Below are 19,938 nucleotides of genomic sequence, written 5' to 3' on the forward strand. Positions count from 1 at the left end.
TTCTGCATCATATCTCAGCATGATTCTGGAATCTAGGTCCCCAAACAACCTTGGGATTTCAGCTTTTTGACTCACTTCCAGGACACTCTATTTATGGTCTTAGAGGTGCTTTCACAGCCAGGACCCTTCAATGAGGACAACCTACTTCACAGAGATTGCATATACAGTTTATATATATATTTATATTTTTTATGAATAAATCTTGGGCAGAACGGTGGCTCAGTGATTAGCTTTCTCACCTCACAGCTAGAAGGTCGCTAGTTCAAGTCCAAGCTGGGACTTTTCTTTGTGGAGTTTGCTTGTTCTCGTTGTGTTTGCGTGGGTTTCCGGGTTGAGTATGTATTGGTGTTTTCCATTGCTTTTTTTTTTGTTGCTGGAAGAGCATCCGCTGCGTCAAACATATGCCGGAATAGTTGGTGGTTCATTCCACTGTGGGGATTCCAGATAAAAAAGGGACTAAGTCAAAGGAAAATGAACGGATGAATAAATCATGATTTAGATTAATCATTTCCTCACTTTAAAACCAAAAAATAATTGTTTATGAGAACCTGCGATTTGAATGGTATACCTTGTACTTGTTTGCTTTTTCATAGAGGTTAAAGCATACTTTCATGAACTATGCATCTCCAGATTTACATAAAAGATTTTTTATAGAGTCAAGGTGAGAGGTAACATCTTGGCTCTAAACATCTCTGAGAAGAGAAAATCCAGGGGTGGTTAAAACCTGCTGAGATCAAGGTAAATCCAAGACCGAAGGTGTTAATCATGAATATAAATCCATACTTGATCTTGATATCTTATTTTTATGCTGAGAGACTGTTACCTCAAGACATTGGAAGTTGTTGCTGTTTTTATAGTTATCCATCCATAATAGTATATTTAAAATTCCTGATCATTGAAAGCTTGTATGAATTATTAATAACTCTGGGATAGGTCACATGGCTAAACTCTTTAGTAATTCATTTATTTTTTTGCTTCCCTGCTGTGTTTATTGACCATAGACAACCCACCCCCCTTCCCAAAAAAAAAGAAAAAACTCCAGAGCTGTGCACAAAGGTAGCATGGCTTGCTTTTATGATCAAATGTTGAAGTGTAAGGTGTTTATGAGATTCCTAAATAGAATAAACAGTGGAATAAAGAAACAAGGGAACAAAGTGAATAGCTTTTTTTTTTTTTTGAATTATGATTATTATTACAGTTAAATATTAAAGTGAATAAAAAATCTTGAGGCGGTTATGATAATAAAGAGTAAGCCACACTTTATTCAGTAGAATGCATTTATTTTGCTGATTTTTTATCTTTTTTAAATATATTTTTTATTTTATATTTTCAATTCAATTCAAAATTGCTTCATTGGCATGACTGTAAATAATGCAAAGATGCAAAGCTTGAAATAGGAGGACCAATATAAAACTACAACAAAGCATCAAAAAAAGAATAGAAATAAAATAGTATAATAATTTAAGCATAAATAAACAAATATGTAAAATAAAAAAGTGAACATTTCAAACACGAGTGTCAGCATTCACACAGACAAAAGGTCACTATGGTAGACAGTGGTTTTTTAAATTCTTATTTTATTATATCTGAGTCATTATTAAAATAAAAAGCAGATGCTTGTTACATTTAAATTTAAAATATATCTCTAAGGTTTCATGTTAATCTGGAACTTTACTAAAGCAGGTATGTGTGTAGACTTTACTAAAACAATCTATAAGATTGTTTGTGGATGTAAATTTTATTAATATTTTAGCAATAAATTACATATTTGTTATCATGATCTCCTATTGCCTCCTAGAGGACCTAGTTGAAATGGAGAGACAAGAGGTTATAGCTGTTGGTTTCCATATTTGTAGACTCTATAACCGTGAAGTATAATCACTTTAAATCATAATTGTAAGCATACAGGTTGGTTAAAAATATTAATGTATTTTGTCAGATCCGTTTTTCTTTTTACCTCGTAATCTAATTCAGCAAGAAGAAAAATAAACTTGTTGTAGGACTACATGCAAACTACAGGGGGCGATGTGTGCCAGAGTTTAATACTCGAGAGAGCTTTGATTAATTAACAGCAGCAGCACTGTCAGTTCATTTCCATGTAATTACTTGAAAAGACCTGATTGGTCCTGCTTTTCTTATTATTTCAGCAGCTACAGTGACATTAAGGGAATATGAATCAATAACAAAATTAGCAGAAATATCTTGTTTATGTAAGCCTCGGAGGAAATAATATTTTGCTTGTCCTGGGACATCATTTGTTTTTTATTGAGCAGTGCCGATGGATTTGAAACTCATGTTTAAGGATGTACAGGTTCAGGAGGAGAGAATAAACTGAGGATGTGGTGACTGTAGAAGTGTTATCAAGGGCAGAATCTAGAAGGGATACAGCTGTGGTAAGCACACGTCATTCATTCATTTGTTTTCTTATCGGCTTAGTCCCTTTATTAGTCTGGGGTCACCACAGTGGAATAACCCGCCAACTTATCCAGCATATGTTGTATGCAGCAGATGCCCTTCCAGCTGCAACCCATCACTTGGAAACATCCATACACACTCATTCACACACATACAATACCGACAATTTAGCCTACCCAATTCAACTATCCCACATGTTTTTGGACTTGTTTGGGAAACCGGAGCACCCGGAAACCCACCCCAACACAGAAACCCACCCCACACAGAAATGCCAACTGGCCCAGCCAGGGCTCAAACCAGCAACCTTCTTGCTGTGAGGTAATTGTGCTACCCACTGCACCACCGTGCTGCCCAGGCACTCATCAATATAGCATAATTGTTGTGACTCTGAACAACACTAATTACTATTATTTACATTACTGTAATTTGACAATTTACAGATTCATCGGAAAATGAACTGAAGATGTATTTGGCCTCAAGATGGGGTTGCTTTATAGATTCACTTTATTTATAGGATTCCTAATTCACAGAGTATAACTTGGTTTGAGTGACCTGTTTGGAAACAGATTGAGATTCAGAGACCTGAGATGTGTATTGGAATGATTTTTTGTTTGTTTTAACATCTTTACAGTATTGTATATTTTTGCAGCAAATAAGTAATGTTTATTTATTGTAATGTTTATTTTATTGTTGTAATTTTCTGCAACAAAAGGATTCTGAATGTGGCTTCACTCAATATGCCCTTCACATTGCTTTTAAATTCCATTTACAGATTTCCTGGTACAAATTGGCTATTCATTATTAATATGGCGATTACTGATTGAGCATTAGGTTTTTTGATTACGGTGCCATAGTTATATTTATTTTAGTTTTGTGTTCTGTTGTTATGTCAGCATGCATGTCCTTCTCAAAAATGAGTTGATATGGAGGTCTGAGCTTGACATTTTATTGTCTTATTTTTTCAAAGATTGTAAGCAATTGTCAAACTCGACACCCCCTGACTCCCCCGTGACCCCCCCCCCCCCCCAAACACTAATTTATATTTTTATAATAATATTTTTGTAATAATATTGTAATAATCTGTAATATTTAAATAATATTTTAATATATTATAATATTTTTTTGATTGGGATGATTGATACTGATATTGAACAAAATAATAAATTAAATAAACTGCATTTTATAGTTTCCACTGGAGTCCAACTGTATTGCGGTACATATATATATATATATATATATATATATATATATATATATATATATATATATATATATATATATATATATATATATATAGTCTTCACTGTATAAATAATTACTAATAAAAAATTATAGGTGCAGTAGGTGACTGTCTTCAGAAACATTTGTTGTTGTGCTGGTTGAAAGTCTCTTCCCATTCCGATAGTAATGATTAAAGTAGATGATCTAAATGTATTTAAATGTATTTTTATATTCTGGGTAAGGCCCCATCCAATTAAAATTTGTCAGGCTGATTATTCTGATAAGTTGACCAAACTGTCTGTCAACAAATGTAGATTTGTACATCTGCGTACCCCTGTTCACACTGACAGATTTGCCATTTGCACGTGTATGCGCTTTCACATACAAATGACAGGAGAGTATCAGCAGTAAAAACAAATGCTAAATCAAAATTTGTTGTAATCCTGAATCAATATTGGAGTTACGTTTGCGCGCTGGAGGAAGGATGACACCATGGCTGAAGTGTTTATTTAGACAGGTCATGTTATATTTTAAATTTAAATTTAGTCACGCAAAGCTGATGTAGATTCTGTTGTTTTTTTAATTATATGCACGGAAGTGTTGTTCAGCCATTGAAACCTTTCAGTGAACAATTGATGTGACTTTTTTCAATTTCATCAGGGACCTTTTAACAGCACCGATAATGTAGATTTTTATTCACGTTGGTTCATTTTTGAACAATGACAACCTGTGATGCGCTCCCTATATTGTTTACCATGCTACTCTGAATATTCGTTCTATAATAGCATGTAAGTATGGCTTAGCAAATGGCTTAGGACAAAGCGCATGAGAGAGTGAGACCAGCGATCCTTGCATGCATGAAATATTTCACATTATGAAAAGATCTGTTTTCTACACAACTGAAAACATGCTTGATATACAGTTTGTCATTCAGAATTGTAGTATTATAAAGTACTTTAAAGTTTTCTAACTGGCGAATGACTTCTAGTGGGTTGTCTACTGTCACCTTTACCCTGGTGGTATTCACTTCAGAGCCACATAAGCAAAGCTGAGCTTCAGCAAGATGGAGCTTGAGTTCCTGCACCTCCTTGCTGCATTTCTTCTACAGGTGATGTCACTTGGGTGAGCATTCGTGCTTTCAGGAGGTGTGGCTTTGAACGGCAGAGACAGGACTGTGTTTTAAAAGCTGTTATGCTAACTGTTAGAATTCTGACAGATCACCTACTACACCTTTAACCGCTATTAATCTTGAAGTAGGAAACTTTATAATTTCTTGTGTTTAAATTGTTTAAATTCACTTGAAATCGCTTGAGATCCTGCAATGCGACTATTGCAGATTCGCACATTGCGATATATCAATGCTGAAACGATATATCGTGCCACCATAATTACATGTATCTCTCTTAATAATAATAAAAAATCAATCCAGTCAAGTAAATTAAGTAATTAAAAAGCCATCCAAGCTGTCACCTTTTGATTTAGCGAAAATCTGATTTTTTAAACACACAAATCCCTCATTTTTGAATAATTGAGGCATCTAAATGTGACCGTGGCTCAAAGAAAGACAAAGAGGTGAAATGGAGCACCAAGATTTGCCAAAAATAGAAACGGAAAAGAAAAAAAAATCGCAGGAAACCCAATGGTCAAGGAGTGGAAAGCTGTCAGCCCCCTGCAGACCCCCTCTCCTCCTCCTCCTCCTTCAGCAGAAGAGAGCGAACACTTGTCTTTTCTGACTGGAGCTCCACTCAGCCAATCACGAGGCTGCTTTGCTGCTTTGTCATCAGCCTCTGATTGAGGAAGGCTCTGTTTTCCTTTTTCTGTTTGTGGAAGCTTGATAAAATGCCAGGTCTCTGCAGCCTCTGGGGAGAGCCCCACTTCTCTATGATGTGATCGATCACGCTTTATCCTCATTAATACAAGACGCCGGCTTCAGGAGCGACTGCCGTTTCCTTGATAGTCCTGTTGGGTGATTGTAAGAGAGACATACTCTCTCTTACACATTTGCATCTGATCGTTTTGGGAATTTTCAATCTCCATGTATGATAATCTGTACCTGCATGGATTTGAAGACTCGGAGGCGGTGAGTATGATCATCTTCAATGACTGCATGCTCACATAAGGATTGCTGGAGTGCTTTAAGAGGGTGTTTTTTGGGGGGAGGGGAGAAGATCTGTATGTGTGGATGCATGTGTATGGGTTTTGTTTGAGTGTCACCTCCACTCTTCCTCCAAAAGCGCGCTCTCTGTTTCTTGGATGCGTCTGTGGAAGAGGCAGCCAGTCAGTCAGCTGTTGTGGTTAGCCTGTTATTCCGTATCATTGAGCTGTCGCTAATAATGCCACACTAGTGCCCACTGGTTTACTTCAAGTTGGTTTGCAATGCATGTGCTGTTGATTTTGTGGCTTTGCAGTTACTCTTAGGAGAAATACTTGTTTGAAGTGGCAGTTTGTTTCTGCTTTTTTTAATAAGCATTCACTGTAAAAGATGCTGAGTTTCACACATTCCTCCATGCTGTTCCAACACAAATCGATTAAGTTAACCGTTTTTACAAATTAAAGTAGATTATACATAAAACTATTAATTTGTCCCCCCAAAAAACTCCAAAAATTTTCAAGTCATTTTAACAAAGTAGTTTGGATTAACAGCTAAAGTATTTTTTGAGTGCGATTAGATTAGACAAACAGTGGTGTAAAGTAACATATTACAAATACAGTTGAGTAGTTTTTCTCCGGAATTGTAATTTACTAAGTAGTTTTGTGTGCAAATTGTGCACTTTTAGTTTCCCTTGAGTACATTTTTAGTGCAGTATTGGTACTTTTACTCCACTACTTTCCTTCAACCTGCAGTCACTACTTTATTTTTTTCTTGTCTATAGGGATTATAAATATCAGTCCTGTAATTCGTGTCTAATCAAATTGCACATAGGTAAATCACATCTTAATAAACTATCTTAAGAAAAGGAGCGATTTATTATTGCAGCAAACTGTTTGGAAGCATTAAAAATGTCTTAGAAGATGTCCAAAATCTTTACACGCATTGTCCCAGAGACTGTTTAGATGCATGTCACTGATGAGAAGATGAAGGATGTTTACTGTATGTTGACCATGAATGGCCTTAAACATCCAGCAGACACAAGACGTCAACATGACGCCAGATTGACGAACCTCAACGTCATGGCAACATTGCAATTTGTTGGGAAATAAAAATCGGGTTGACGTCAGAATTCAGCGTCAGGCCGAGGTCAATGTAAAACAACCAGCCTAAAATCAACCAAATATCAACGTTTAATAATGTTACAGCTTGAAGTTGTGTGGACGTTACTACTGTGACGTCTATTAAGTGTTGGATTTTGGTTGCCATAAATGACGAATAAATATCAGTATTTCACGTGAATATAATGTTGGTTTAAGATGTTGGCTTGACGCTGGATTTTGGTCACTTTCTGACACAAACTAAATATAACCAAACATCAACCTCAATTGACGTTGTTATTGGAAATCAAAATAACTTGTTCTTATATGCTGGCTAGACATTAAATTTTGGGGTCCTGACGTGACGACCTAACCTAATATTAACATCTTATGGTATTGTGTGCCTTCTGGGCATAAACTAAATGCACTACAGAATGTTACGTTTACACACATCCACAAATTAGATGTGAATGCATCATCTTTACACACCGTAATACTCACTAAGTACTTTTGAAAGGTCTACTCTTTACTTTTACTTTGAGTAATATTTACAACAGATACCTTTACTCTACTTGCACTACATTTTTAGGCAAGTAATGGTACTTTTACTTGAGTATGATTTTTCTGTACTCTTTCCACCACTGGACATAAATGAGTTTGGTGGAAGTATTCAGACGATACGTCAAGGACAGTGTTTTTAATTAACCAGCCACTCGTTGAAATGCTGTTTCTACATTTGTTTATTTAGAGTTGTTAGATTAGACATAAATGAGTTTTGTGGAAGTAAAAATTAATGTTCGCTATTGATGTTAGTGCAGTTTACTGCCACTTCAAAGACAGTCTCTTTCATTAACCAATCACAAGTTTCAACACTTTCTGCTTCATTCCACTAAGTTCTGCTACAGGGAAAGTCTGAGCTGGAAAATTAATTATTGTGATGGTTTAAGTTACTGGCAAAAATAAATTATATAAATATTCAAGTTTTTCTCAGTGGCGTTGGTGCATTTTTCACAACACTATTTACATTTGCACAACAGTTAATGCATTTCTTAAAACAATAAGTCATTTGTGCACATCATAGTAGCAGTTTCTCATTCCCTCCAACAAATTGCATATACTTTGGACAAGCATTAATTGCTTTCATACAACTCTCTGCTGTTTTATAACATTGTCACTTGCTTATGTCATGTCAGTCAAAATTAACTAAACTTGTGAATGCTAAATAGCCATTCAATATACAACTAATAGTCCTCATTTCAGTACTTGAGTCATTACAAAAATGTTGAACTAGTTATTAAAACTTGTCAAGCTAATTTTATTTTTAAAAAATTACATCTTTGTTTTTATCCTGAAAATGTAAAAAAGAGTGTATTTATTCTTTTGCACAGTGCTGTGAATAAATTAGAATTGCAAACAGCATATAAAGTAAAAAATGTGAAACATGCATATTCAGTGTCTTGTACTCAGATACCTCACTAAAAGCAGTGATGTCTAACTTTACTGTAGTTTTCAAATGGCGGTGCAAATAGTATATAGTGCTGTCTTGAGCATTTTCAGGACGTGTCAGCAAAATATGACTTTTTGCATTGGAAAAAATATACAGAGTAAATTGTCATAATAAAAACATGACAAAGCCATTTGACTATCCTGTTCATAAACAATGGTGTCAAGACTTTTCATCTTGAGGACACTGACACTTTCATTGACATGAATACATGCTTTTGAGGATTAAGCTATCCATTTTGAGCAAGTGACACGCTTATGTAGGTTATCAACTAGGTTTTGCAGTTTTTCCCAAATTGTTTTGAGAAATGCATTAACTGTTGTGCAAATGTAAATAGTGTTGTGAAAAAATCCACCGAAGTGACTGAGAAAACTGTAAGCCTTTTGCGACGCGGTGGCGCAGTAGGTAGTGCTGTCGCCTCACAGCAAGAAGGTTGCTGGTTCGAGCCTTGGCTGGGTCAGTTGGCATATCTGTGTGGAGTTTTGCATGTTCTCCCTGCGTCCGCTTGTGTTTCCTCCGGGTGTTCCGGTTTCCCCCACAGTCCAAAGACATGCGCTACAGGTGAATTGGGCAAGCTAAATAGTCCGTAGTGTATGTGTGTGAATGAGTGTGTATGGCTGTTTCCCAGTGATGGGTTGTGGCTGGAAGGGCATTCGCTTCATAAAACATATGCTGGATAAGTTGGCAGTTCATACCATTGTGGCGACCCCAGATTAATTCAGGGACTAAGAAGAAAAGAAAATGAATGAGTGAATTAAGCCTTTCAAGATAGCATAAAAGCGCAAGAAATTGTAACGTTTGAAGCTTTAGACTTCGAAAATTATTTATATTTAATTATTAATGTGATGAAGACTTTACAGTGATATATGTAATTCTGTATGAGGAAAATCATAAAAGCACTATTTATTTCATTTTAATCTTTACTCTTATGAATTTATCTATGCTTGTACTTTGGTTATCATGTATTATGCAGATTATTCCTAATAGTAATCAACCAAAAATTATGAATTCTTTCAAAAAAGACAAAAAAAAAAGCTATTTAAGACATCTATGGTAGGAAAAAAAAATTTGTAATATTATTTTTTTCCAAAATTGTGCAGCCCTAATAATGATATACTCCATATGGGAGCTTTGACTGTGTTTTTGTGTTTTAATAATGATTGTATCCTTAACAGAATAGTTTACACAAAATTTTTAATTCTGTCATCGTTTGTTTCTTCGGATGTCATTGCAAATCTATATGACATTTACTATATTTTTCCAAAACGTATGATGTTATTTGCTTAAATTCTTGTGTTTTGCTGTGAAGATGTACAAAAACCATGTACAGTCTGCCTTTTTATCATCAGACTCTTCTGAGCTAAAATTATATTTTAAAGATCCCAGGAGACAAACAATATGAATCTGTTGACTTTTCTTAAAATAACTTTTATGTTTAACAGTGAGTAATGATGACAACGTTTTAATTTTGGATGAACTTTAATTAAAAAAAGGCAAGGAAACTGATAGTTCAGAAGTGTAAGTTAATTTTGTATTTGTTTGACCTAAGATGTTCTTTCAGTTTAAAAATTATTTTATTTTATTGTTTCATAAAGGGGTGACGCAGTGGTGCAGTAGGTAGTGCTGTCACCTCACAACAAGACAGTTGCTGGGTCGCTGGTCCGCTGGTTCGAACCTCGGCTCAACTGGTATTTCTGTGTGGAGTTTGCATGTTCTCACTGCATTCGCGTGGATTTCATCTGGGTGCTCCAGTTTCCCCCACAATCCAAAGACATGCGGTACAGGTGTCCGTAGTGTATGAGTGTGTGTGTGTATGTGTGTGTGTGTGTGTCCCAGAAATGGGTTGCGGCTGAAAGGGCATTGGCTGCATAAAAATATGCTGTGGCGACAAGGGACTAAGCCAACAAGAAAATGAATGAATGTTTTATAAAGCTTAATAGTGTGGTTGCATGTATTAACAGCTCTGTTGCTTATTTTTTTATTTATTTTTTTTGCTATGTATGTCATTCATAATTGTACTTATGGAATCGTATATGTACTTATATAATTGTATATTCACCGTCTATCCATGCGCTTGTCCATCTATCTATCTATCTATCTATCTATCTATCTATCTATCTATCTATCTATCTATCTATCTATCTATCTATCTATCTATCTATCTATCTATCTATCTATCTATCTATCTATCTATCTATCTATCTATCTATCTATCTATCTATCTATCTATCTATCTATCTATCTATCTATCTATCTATCTTTCTGTCTGTCTGTCTGTCTGTCTGTCTGTCTGTCTGTCTGTCTGTCTGTCTGTCTATCTATCTATCCATCCATCTATCCACCCATCCATCTATCCATCTATCTATCCATTCATCCAATTTACATTTAGTCATTTAGTCTTGTAACTCACAATTGAGTGGCATCCATCCATCCATCCATCCATTCATTCATTACATTTACATTGTCATTTTGCAGACCTTTTTATCCCAAGTGACTTACAATTGAGGGGAATCCATCCATCTATTCATTCATTCATTACATTTACATTTAGTCATTTTGCAGACCCTTTGTCCAAAGCAACTTATAATTGAGGGGTATTTATCCATCCATCGATCCATCCATTACATTTAGTCATTCAGCAGACTCTAATGTCCAAAGAGACTTATAATTCAGGAGTATTCATCCATCCACCCTTTCATCCATCCATCCATCCATCCATCCATCCATCCATTACATTTGCATTTAGTCATTTAGCAGACTCTTTTGTCCAAAGAGACTTACAATTCAGGCGCATTGATTCATCCATCCATTACATTTAGTCATTTAGCAGACTCTTTTGTCCAAAGCAACTTACAATTGAAGGAGGGGCATTTATCCATTCATCCATCCATTTATCCATTCATTCCATTCATCCACCCATCCATCCATCCATCCATCCATCCATCCATTTATTACATTTGGATTTAGTCATTTAGCAGACGCTTTTGTCCAAAGAGACATACAATTGAGGGGCACCCATCCATCCATCCACTGCACAACCAGTCTGTGTCTTCATTTACAAAGTATGTCATGTCTGCTCTGAAAAGTTGAGAGAGGCAATTTATTACCCTGCGTCTGCGTATATTTTCAGAAATTATATGGTGCAGAAATATCATGGAAATGATGTCGTAAGAATGAAATAATGACAAAGTAGCTCAGATCCTGTAGCCTCCGATGATCTTATTATAGCCTTGTGGTCTAATTGTGTCTGCCTTTCTTTTCTCCTCTTCCCTTACAGCTTATGAATATTAAAAGTAATGGAGGGTTCAAGCGGGTACTATTCCTTGTCTATAATTGTTTCGCGTATCCTGTTTTTTATATTCATGACAGTGATGGTGTTCCACTATGCTTAGCCTAATTGCGCGAACTAGATTTACTGTGTTATCTGTATTCGGAATTGATTTCTAATAAAACTACTGTGCAAGTTTTAATCTAGATATTCATACTGCATTTAAAGTGTTTTTCAGTATAGTTTTAAGCTGTTTCTTTGGAAAAAAAGATGGTATTGAGGTGTGGTACGATAGATTAGTGGTCAGCACTGTCGCCTCACAGCAAGAAGGTCACTGTTTTGAGTCCCGTTTGGCATTTCTATGTGGAGTTTGCATGTTCTCCCCGTGTTCGCGTGGGTTTTCTCCAGGTGCTCCGGTTTCCCCCACAGTCCAAAGACATGCACTAAAGGGGAATTGAATAAACTAAATTGGCCGTAGTGTATTACTGTGTGTGTGAATGTGAGAGTGTATGGGTGTTTTCAAGTACTGGGTTGTCGCTGGAAAGGCATTTGCTGCGTAACACATATGCCAGAATAGTTGGTGGTTTATTCCACTGTGGCAACCCCTGATAAATCAGGGACTAAGCAGAAGGAAAATGAATGAATGAATGAATGAATGAGGATGATATTGATTGCTTGTTCGATTTGGCTGAATCAGAATTGTTAAACAGATAGTTTTCTAACAAAAAAAGGACTTTTCCATCATCACTTTAAATCCATCATCACATTAAATGACTGACTGTATGGTTTTCTTTCATCTGCAGAATACAAATACAGTAGAATCTGTAGAATCTCACTGAACCCAACAGACTTTCATAAATACATTTCAGAAATAAAAAGGAAGATGGTAGAATCAATAACTCAAATTTATCAAGTTCAAAATCCTAAATCTGTTGTTAAGAACTTAAAAAACATTACAGCTTGGTTTAGTGCTGGTTCAGTTCAAGATCATTATCAATGACAAAAATAAACTGAATAAAATAAGCAGCTCTAGAGAACAGTGCCATTATTCAGTATCAATTATAAAACTGATTTGTGTCAGCTCAAACCGATTTAAAGCAGCTCAAAAGAAAATATTGTATATTGTACTTCTCTCCATTTTATCAAACATATTTCAGATTTACAAGAACAATTAAATAAGTTTGTACTTTTGTTCAAGTAAAATTGAAAAGGATGACTTTGGAGTAATATTTGTGGTTTACTGATTTTTAATGGCCGATGGCAATATTTAGAAATTAATCTGCCCAATTGGTCGATATGAGTGTGATATGATATTTGTAAAGTAAATCAAAACCATGAAAATCAAAATAATAACAATTTAAAGTTGTTTTTATTGGATATGGGTTGTTAATAATAAATATTAAAGTCTTGTTTTGCTTGTCTGTTGTTTTATTATAAATATAAAACAAGCCTGGGGGACATAAGCTAAGTTATTAGCATAAAAATAGCATTAGATATTAATTAATTAATCGATCGATCAATCGATCGATCAATCGATCGATCAATCAATCAATCAATCAATCAATCAATCAATCAATCAATCAATCAATCAATCAATCAATCAATCAATCAATCAATCAATCAATCAATCAATCAATCAATCAATCAATCCATCCATCCATCCATTCATTCATTCATTTTCTTTTTGGCTTTGTCCCTTTATTAATCAGTGGTCGCCACAGCGCAATGAACTACCAACGTATCCAGCTTAAGTTTTACGTAACGGATGCCTATCCAGCTGCAACCAATCAATGGGAAACACCCATACAGCCAATTTAGCTTACCCAATTCACCTATAGCGCATGTCTTTGGACTTTGGGAGAAACCGGAGCACCTAAAGGAAACCCACGCCAACAAACTCCACACAGAAATGCTAACTGACCCAGCCAAGGCTTGAACCAGCAACCTTCTTGCTGTGAGACAACAGCGCTACCCCAGCATTACATGCCCTCCCAGCCACAACCCCTCACTGAGAAACACCCATACACTCTTACATTCACACACATACACTACAGCCAATTTAGCTCATTTCATTTACCTATAGCACATGTCTTTAGAATGTGAGGGAAACTGGAGCACTCAGTGGAAACCCATGTGAACACAGAGAGAACATGCAAACTCCACACAGAAATGCCAACTGACCCAGCCGGGGCTCGAACCAGCGACCTTCTTGCTGTAAGGGGATCATGCTACCCACTGCACCACCGTGACGCATTAGATGTTAATATTAGGTTCCACTTTGAAAAGTACTTTCACAGTTTGTGAATGCTTCACAAACATCCCGCTTCAGTGTTAACTGTTGACTTGTTTCCAGTTTTGGGTTGCAACCCATCAGTTTGGAGACGCTGATTTAAAGATCAGTTTAGTCAGGTATGAGAAGCATGAGAAGTAATGCGACACAAAGCTTTCATCATCATCATCATCCTCTCTTTTTATGGTTAAGTATTTGCTTTCATCAGACGTGGCCCTAAATGGTCGGGATCTCATGCTGTGTTGTGGAGAGATTTATCTGTAATTACCCACTGTGCTCTCCAGCATTGGTCCTCATGCCTCATGATTCATCTGCATATCTGCTCACTGGAGGAAGCGTTTTTCACTGACCCATTTATCTACTTTCATTTTCAAAGAAATGCAGGGCAAGGACCTTCCAGCGTAGTGGGCTTTGAGGGCCCCAAATGCTCTCAGACCCACTGGCATCACAGAAAAATGTTAGCGGCGTACAATCTCTGGAGATAAGCAGTACGTGTGGCTTGACAAAACCCAAGCCCACACACTTGACGTGGTTAGATAATGGTGTACGTACTGCAGCAGAGTACACGAAAGCTGCATGTGCGTGTGTGTGTGTGTGTGTGTGTGTGTTTGTTTGTGTATATGTGTGTGTGTGTTTGTGTGTGTGTTTGTTTACTTATCTGCACTGTCCTTTGGGGACAATATTGTCGCCAGAGGTTTAAATTTTTCTTTAAAAATACATTACAAAGGATTCCTAAATATACTGTAAATAAAATGTCAAATAAATGTAAATGTGTTGTATAAAAACAAAGAAATATGTAACAAATTGTATATACATATATTAATTGAACTTTAATTTGCAATGTCTACTGGAATTTCTAATAATTGCAGATTTTCTATTGAAACCGACATGCAAAAATTGTGTGGAAAATGACTTGAGCCCTTTAAATGAGTGTACATGAGGAATTTTTTTCATGCAGAGCTTCAGATTTATTTATTTATTTATTTGTATTATTACTGGTTTTTGTTTATTGCTGATGCAAGTTGGCAGCGCGGTCTACTCTTGATCTTAAAGACTATGTTCATATTCATGATTTGTGTTCATATGGTTATGTTTATTTCTGTAGCATCGTGGTCTGGCGAGACACAACATTTCATTCCACTGTCCTCACATGTAGCGGAATGACAATACAGCTTGACTTGACTTGTTTCAGAACAACATTCAAATGTTCATATATTTCATTCTGGTGATAAATAAACATCAGCCAAGGCACAGAAATAACTTTCATGGCCATTCATGATAAACCAGGTGCTTGAGTATGAAATTTCAATGCATCTTTGGATATTTTCACATAAAGTGTTTTCGTCTCCTCAAACAGCCACTGAATGTAACTGAATAGTTTAATTCTGGTGTAGCAATATATGCTGGAATCTGTATTTTCTGAGTTATTGTTTGTATATTTGATAATACAGATCTTTTATATAGATTATTTAAAGAATTTGAACATTTTATGCTTGTTTTTTGTTTGGCTTAAGTTCTGAGTTGGCTGTCTCATATACCGTACAATTGAGGTCAGAATTATTAGCCCGACTTTGAATTTTTTGTTTCTTTTTTAAATATTTCCCAAATTATGTTTAACAGAGCAAGGAAATTTTCACTGTATGTCTGATAATATTTGTTGTTCCGGAGAAACTCTTATTTGTTTTATTTCGGCTATAGATAGAAAGCAGTTATTACATTTTTAAACACCATTTAAGGACAGAAGTATTAGCCCCTTTAAGCTATTTTTTTTTTTTGATACTCTACAGAACAAACCATTGTTATTTAATAACTTGCCTAATTACCATAACCTGCCTAGTTAATCTAATTAACCTAGTTAAGCCTTTAAATGTCACTTTAAGCTGTATGGAAGTGTCTTGAAAAATATCTTGTCAAATATTATTTACTGTCATCATGGTAAAGATAAAATAAAACAGTTATTAGAGATGAGTTATTAAAACTATTATGTTTAGAAATGTGTTGGAAAAAATCTTCTCTCCGTTAAATAGAAGTTGGGGAAAAAATTAAATAGGGGGGCGAATAATTCAGGGGGGCTAATAATTCTGGCTTCAACTGTATATGTAGGTGTTTTTGTAAGGTTTTCATTCATTTCTTTTAATATGCAAACACTTAAAAAGTTTGTGATGATGTAGTCTGTATATCGTTTTTTTTTTATAAATGCTTAGTAAAGAAAAGCATCCATTGATGTTGCTCTGATAGCCTGAGTCTGCTAAATGCATTTAGAAATGAATAATGGTTAAGACGATCTGCTTAACCAAAAAAGGTTTTGGTGATTGGTTTTGGTCTGTTTAAAATGTGCCATTATTGAAACAGATCTATTGGGGTTTTTACATGCACATTAATCTCTAGGGTTTACAGATGATGATTTAAAACAAAAAGAAAATATAAAGTGAAAGAGCAGTTTAATGGGCAAGCCAATATGTCATTTTGAGGTCAGAGGAGAATGACCAGACTGGTTCAAGTTGATAGAAAGGCAACAAATAATCACTCATTAAGAAGATTATCTCTGAACACTCAGCATGTCAAATTTCCAAGCAAATGAAATAATGAATAATTACACACTGCGAAAAGTTTAGCTCATGATTTCTGTGGTATCGTTCAGGTGGTAGGGCAAAAATTTGGCATGTAACCATAGATCTATCCTGCCTTGCATCAGTGGTTCAGGCTGCTGCTGTGGTGTAATGCTGTGGACAATATTTAATTGACACACTTTCTTAGCACCCTAAATTATCAGATCTCAGTCCAAAAGGACACATTTGGGAATGTGCAAATGACAAATCTGCAGAAAGTGTATTTAAATAATTGATTTTAAAAACATATATTAAAACATAATAATTTATAACAAAAAAAAAAAAACATTTCCTTTGCATTTTTTATCCTGTTTTTTTTAGCTTCTGTCAGCCAGATGGCATATTTGTGTTCATTGGATACCAAAGATATTTGTTTTCTATAGCTTAGATGTTTTTGGGTACTAGATTATGAGGTATTTTGGTTTGTTTATTTCTTGCTTCGGCGTCACTCTAATTCCTTTTCCCCCTAAATTATTTGTACTTTTAATTTAATTTAATTTTTTTCTTTATTTTAAGTCAAGTCAAAGTCAACTTTTTTTGTCAATTTAACCACATGTACAGGACATGCAGATAATAGAAGTTGCCTTTTTTCTTAGACCCTATAGGTGCATAACAGATAATATTAATACAAAAAGAAAAAAATTAAGCAAAACAATTACAATGAATAAAGTTACACCTAGTGGAAAAAGCTTTTAAATATGATAAAGGGACTGTCTTTATAATATAAAAAGAGGTAGTATGAGGTAACTAGCAGCACAATGTTTACATGTGTGTCAGAGTTAAAGGTGCATGGGAAGGGAGAGGGGAGTGGTGGCAGGGCCGGGAGAGAGTTCAGCTTCCTGACTGCCTGAATATTTGAATGATAAATAGACAGATTTTTTTTGTCAGTTAAATAAACAAATCTTTAATTTCTTCTCCTTTTATTCTGCCCCCTTAACCTTTTTGCACAATTCAACTTATAGATGTTACATTCTAACCCTATATGCCTTTTTAAATCGCTTGGAAATGTTTCAAATAACCATCCTCTGAAGTGGCAGCTTGTAAAACAGGAACTGTGGTATCATCTGCTGGGGGAATTTTCACATTGCGCACACTGCCATCTCTCTCCATCCAACCATCAGCATTGCTGAGTCGGCAGCGTAGAGTAACCAGCTGGCCAAGGGTGTAATGTGTTCCAAAGTGAAGTGATTTGACTTCATGGTCTGCTATAGCCAGCTCTGTCAGATCCTGCAGGCTTACTAAATTCAAGCGCAACCAACTAATACTTTCATTAAAATATTTCAGTGTTTCATAGGATTATTTTCATTTAGCTTTGTTTTTTCTTTCCAAGCATCCATCAGATCCCGGTAACCATAGCATTAGATAATACGGTACTTGTGATGGTCTTTGTGCTTCAGCTTAGTGTAAAGTCTCTGTTTTGTCTTGCAGTGTTAAAGTGAGTAGTTTGATGGTCCATTGGTCCTAATGTGTGCCGGAGAATGAGACGATGGAATGAGGTGTGGTGAGGATGAATCATAGGGGTTTTGATGTCATTAAGAGCAGATGCGGTGTCTGTCACTTGACTCGCTCCAGTGCACATCGCCTTATGTAACACTGGTCACATGGGTTTCCTGGCCATGGAGGTCCATAATCTGGTGTCATGGCCAATAGTGAGAACATTGTGCTGGACAAATATGTATCAGGCAGTAATATTACCTTTTTTTATCTTGGCTTGTTTAGACACCACATGTGCATGCATATTCTCACACAGTAAATAGCACAGCAAATAGCACAACGAAACTGTGTTGGGAGAGGCCTAAAATTATAAATACATGTTGCTTCATATTTAACATGCTGATTGTTTGGTTCCTTATTGTTTGAATATCTGAGAGTTACATTTGCTCTTCGCTGGTTGGCCAGTGGTAAGGATATTTACTTGCCCTGCCAAAATGTTCTTTGTTACCAACAAAAAAAGTAAAATAACTTAGCTACATATTTTAATTAATTTGTGAAATGTGCAGTAGGTAGTGCTGTTGCCTCACAGCAAGAAGGTCGCTGGTTCGAACCTCGGCTCTGTAGGCGTTTCTGTGTGGAGTTTGCATATTCTCCCTGCGTTCGTGTGGGTTTCCTCCGGATGCTCCGGTTTCCCCACAGTCCAAAGTCATGCGGTACAGGTGAATTGGGTAGGCTAAATTGTCCCTAAAGCATGTGTGTGAATGTGTGTGTATGTGGGTTGCAGCTGAAAGGGCATCCGCTGCATAAAAACATGATGGATAAGTTGGCGGTTCATTCTGCTGTGGCAACCCCGGATTAATAAAGGGACTAAGCCGACAGGAAAATTAATGAATGAAAATAGGTAGCTTTTGTCTTATGACACATGCATGATTATCCTCTTATTACACTGTGTGAATTATACATTGGCGATGGGGAGGGTGGGGTGTAAATTTTTCAGTAATGTTAGTTTGTGTAATACATGCTTCAGTGAATCAAATGTATGTATTTATTTAAATTACATCTATGTTATTAATAAAATGTATTTAAGTTTTTAGTGTTTTGTGGGATAGGCTATATAGTGTATTCTGACCGGGGTGCGTTTCCGAAAACCATTGTTAGCCAAGTAAGGTCGCAAGTTCTGTCGTTACAAACATAGTTTGTTGATTTGGCTTTTCCCAAATCCATCGTTCCAACGAACATTCGCAAACTTGTATGCTTGCAACTAAACCTCTGAAGCTGTACTTAGAAACATAGTTCATGGCTGTGTTCTTTTCCTAGTTATTCCCCCTATGCCCTATTTATTTAGAACGTTCCAATATTTAAAACAGGAATTTGGTTTCAAAATATTTTTACTGTTCAGTTTTAGCGAATTTCATGTCTAAAATCGTGCTCCCTTAGTGCACTTTAAAAACATTGATGTAATTTTGAACACAGCCTCATGGAGAAAGCTATAGGTGACCTATTATTTAAAAGCAGAATTTACATTATGTCTCCAAAACTTGTGAAAACTAAAAACATAACATAGGTTAATGCTTTTAATTTATAGTAGGTTATTTTTTAAGTATCTGTACTGTAAATGGCATGGGCCTGCCTGTTGGTGAGCACATTTCTGCAGTGGTTTGCATGTGTCAAATAAAAGTAGACTTAAAAAAAAAAAAAAAAAAAAAATTATATATATATATATATATATATATATATATATATATATATATATATATATATATATATATATATATATATCCTACTTAATAATAATAATAATAATAATAAATATTATTATTAAAGTAGATTTTTTTATTTTCTAATAAATAATAAATGTAAAATTTAATTTCTTAATAAATAGCCTTATTATAATTATCTTTATTTATATAATTTATATATGAGATTAGAATATGTGTTAGCTTTTGTAAGCGTTTCTGTTTTAGAATAGAATATGTAATGATCTCGATAATATTTGTAAAGGAAACAT

At 35.4% G+C, this 19,938-nt stretch overlaps 1 protein-coding gene across 2 annotated transcripts in view; it reads left to right on the forward strand.

The window, feature by feature from the left end:
- Positions 1-19,938, forward strand: part of cacnb4a (calcium voltage-gated channel auxiliary subunit beta 4a) — a 55,991-nt gene that overhangs the window by 8,668 nt on the left and 27,385 nt on the right. Inside the window, exon 1 of one of the 2 annotated variants that reach the window (XM_087266772.1) lies at positions 5,408-5,716. Coding sequence (XP_087122898.1) covers positions 5,672-5,716 — 45 coding nt within the window. The 5' untranslated portion in view covers positions 5,408-5,671. 2 annotated transcript variants of the gene reach the window in all.

The sequence above is a fragment of the Danio rerio genome, chromosome 9 (assembly GCF_052040795.2).
Source record: "Danio rerio strain M-AB ecotype USA chromosome 9, GRCz13ab, whole genome shotgun sequence".
Lineage (NCBI taxonomy): Eukaryota > Metazoa > Chordata > Actinopteri > Cypriniformes > Danionidae > Danio > Danio rerio.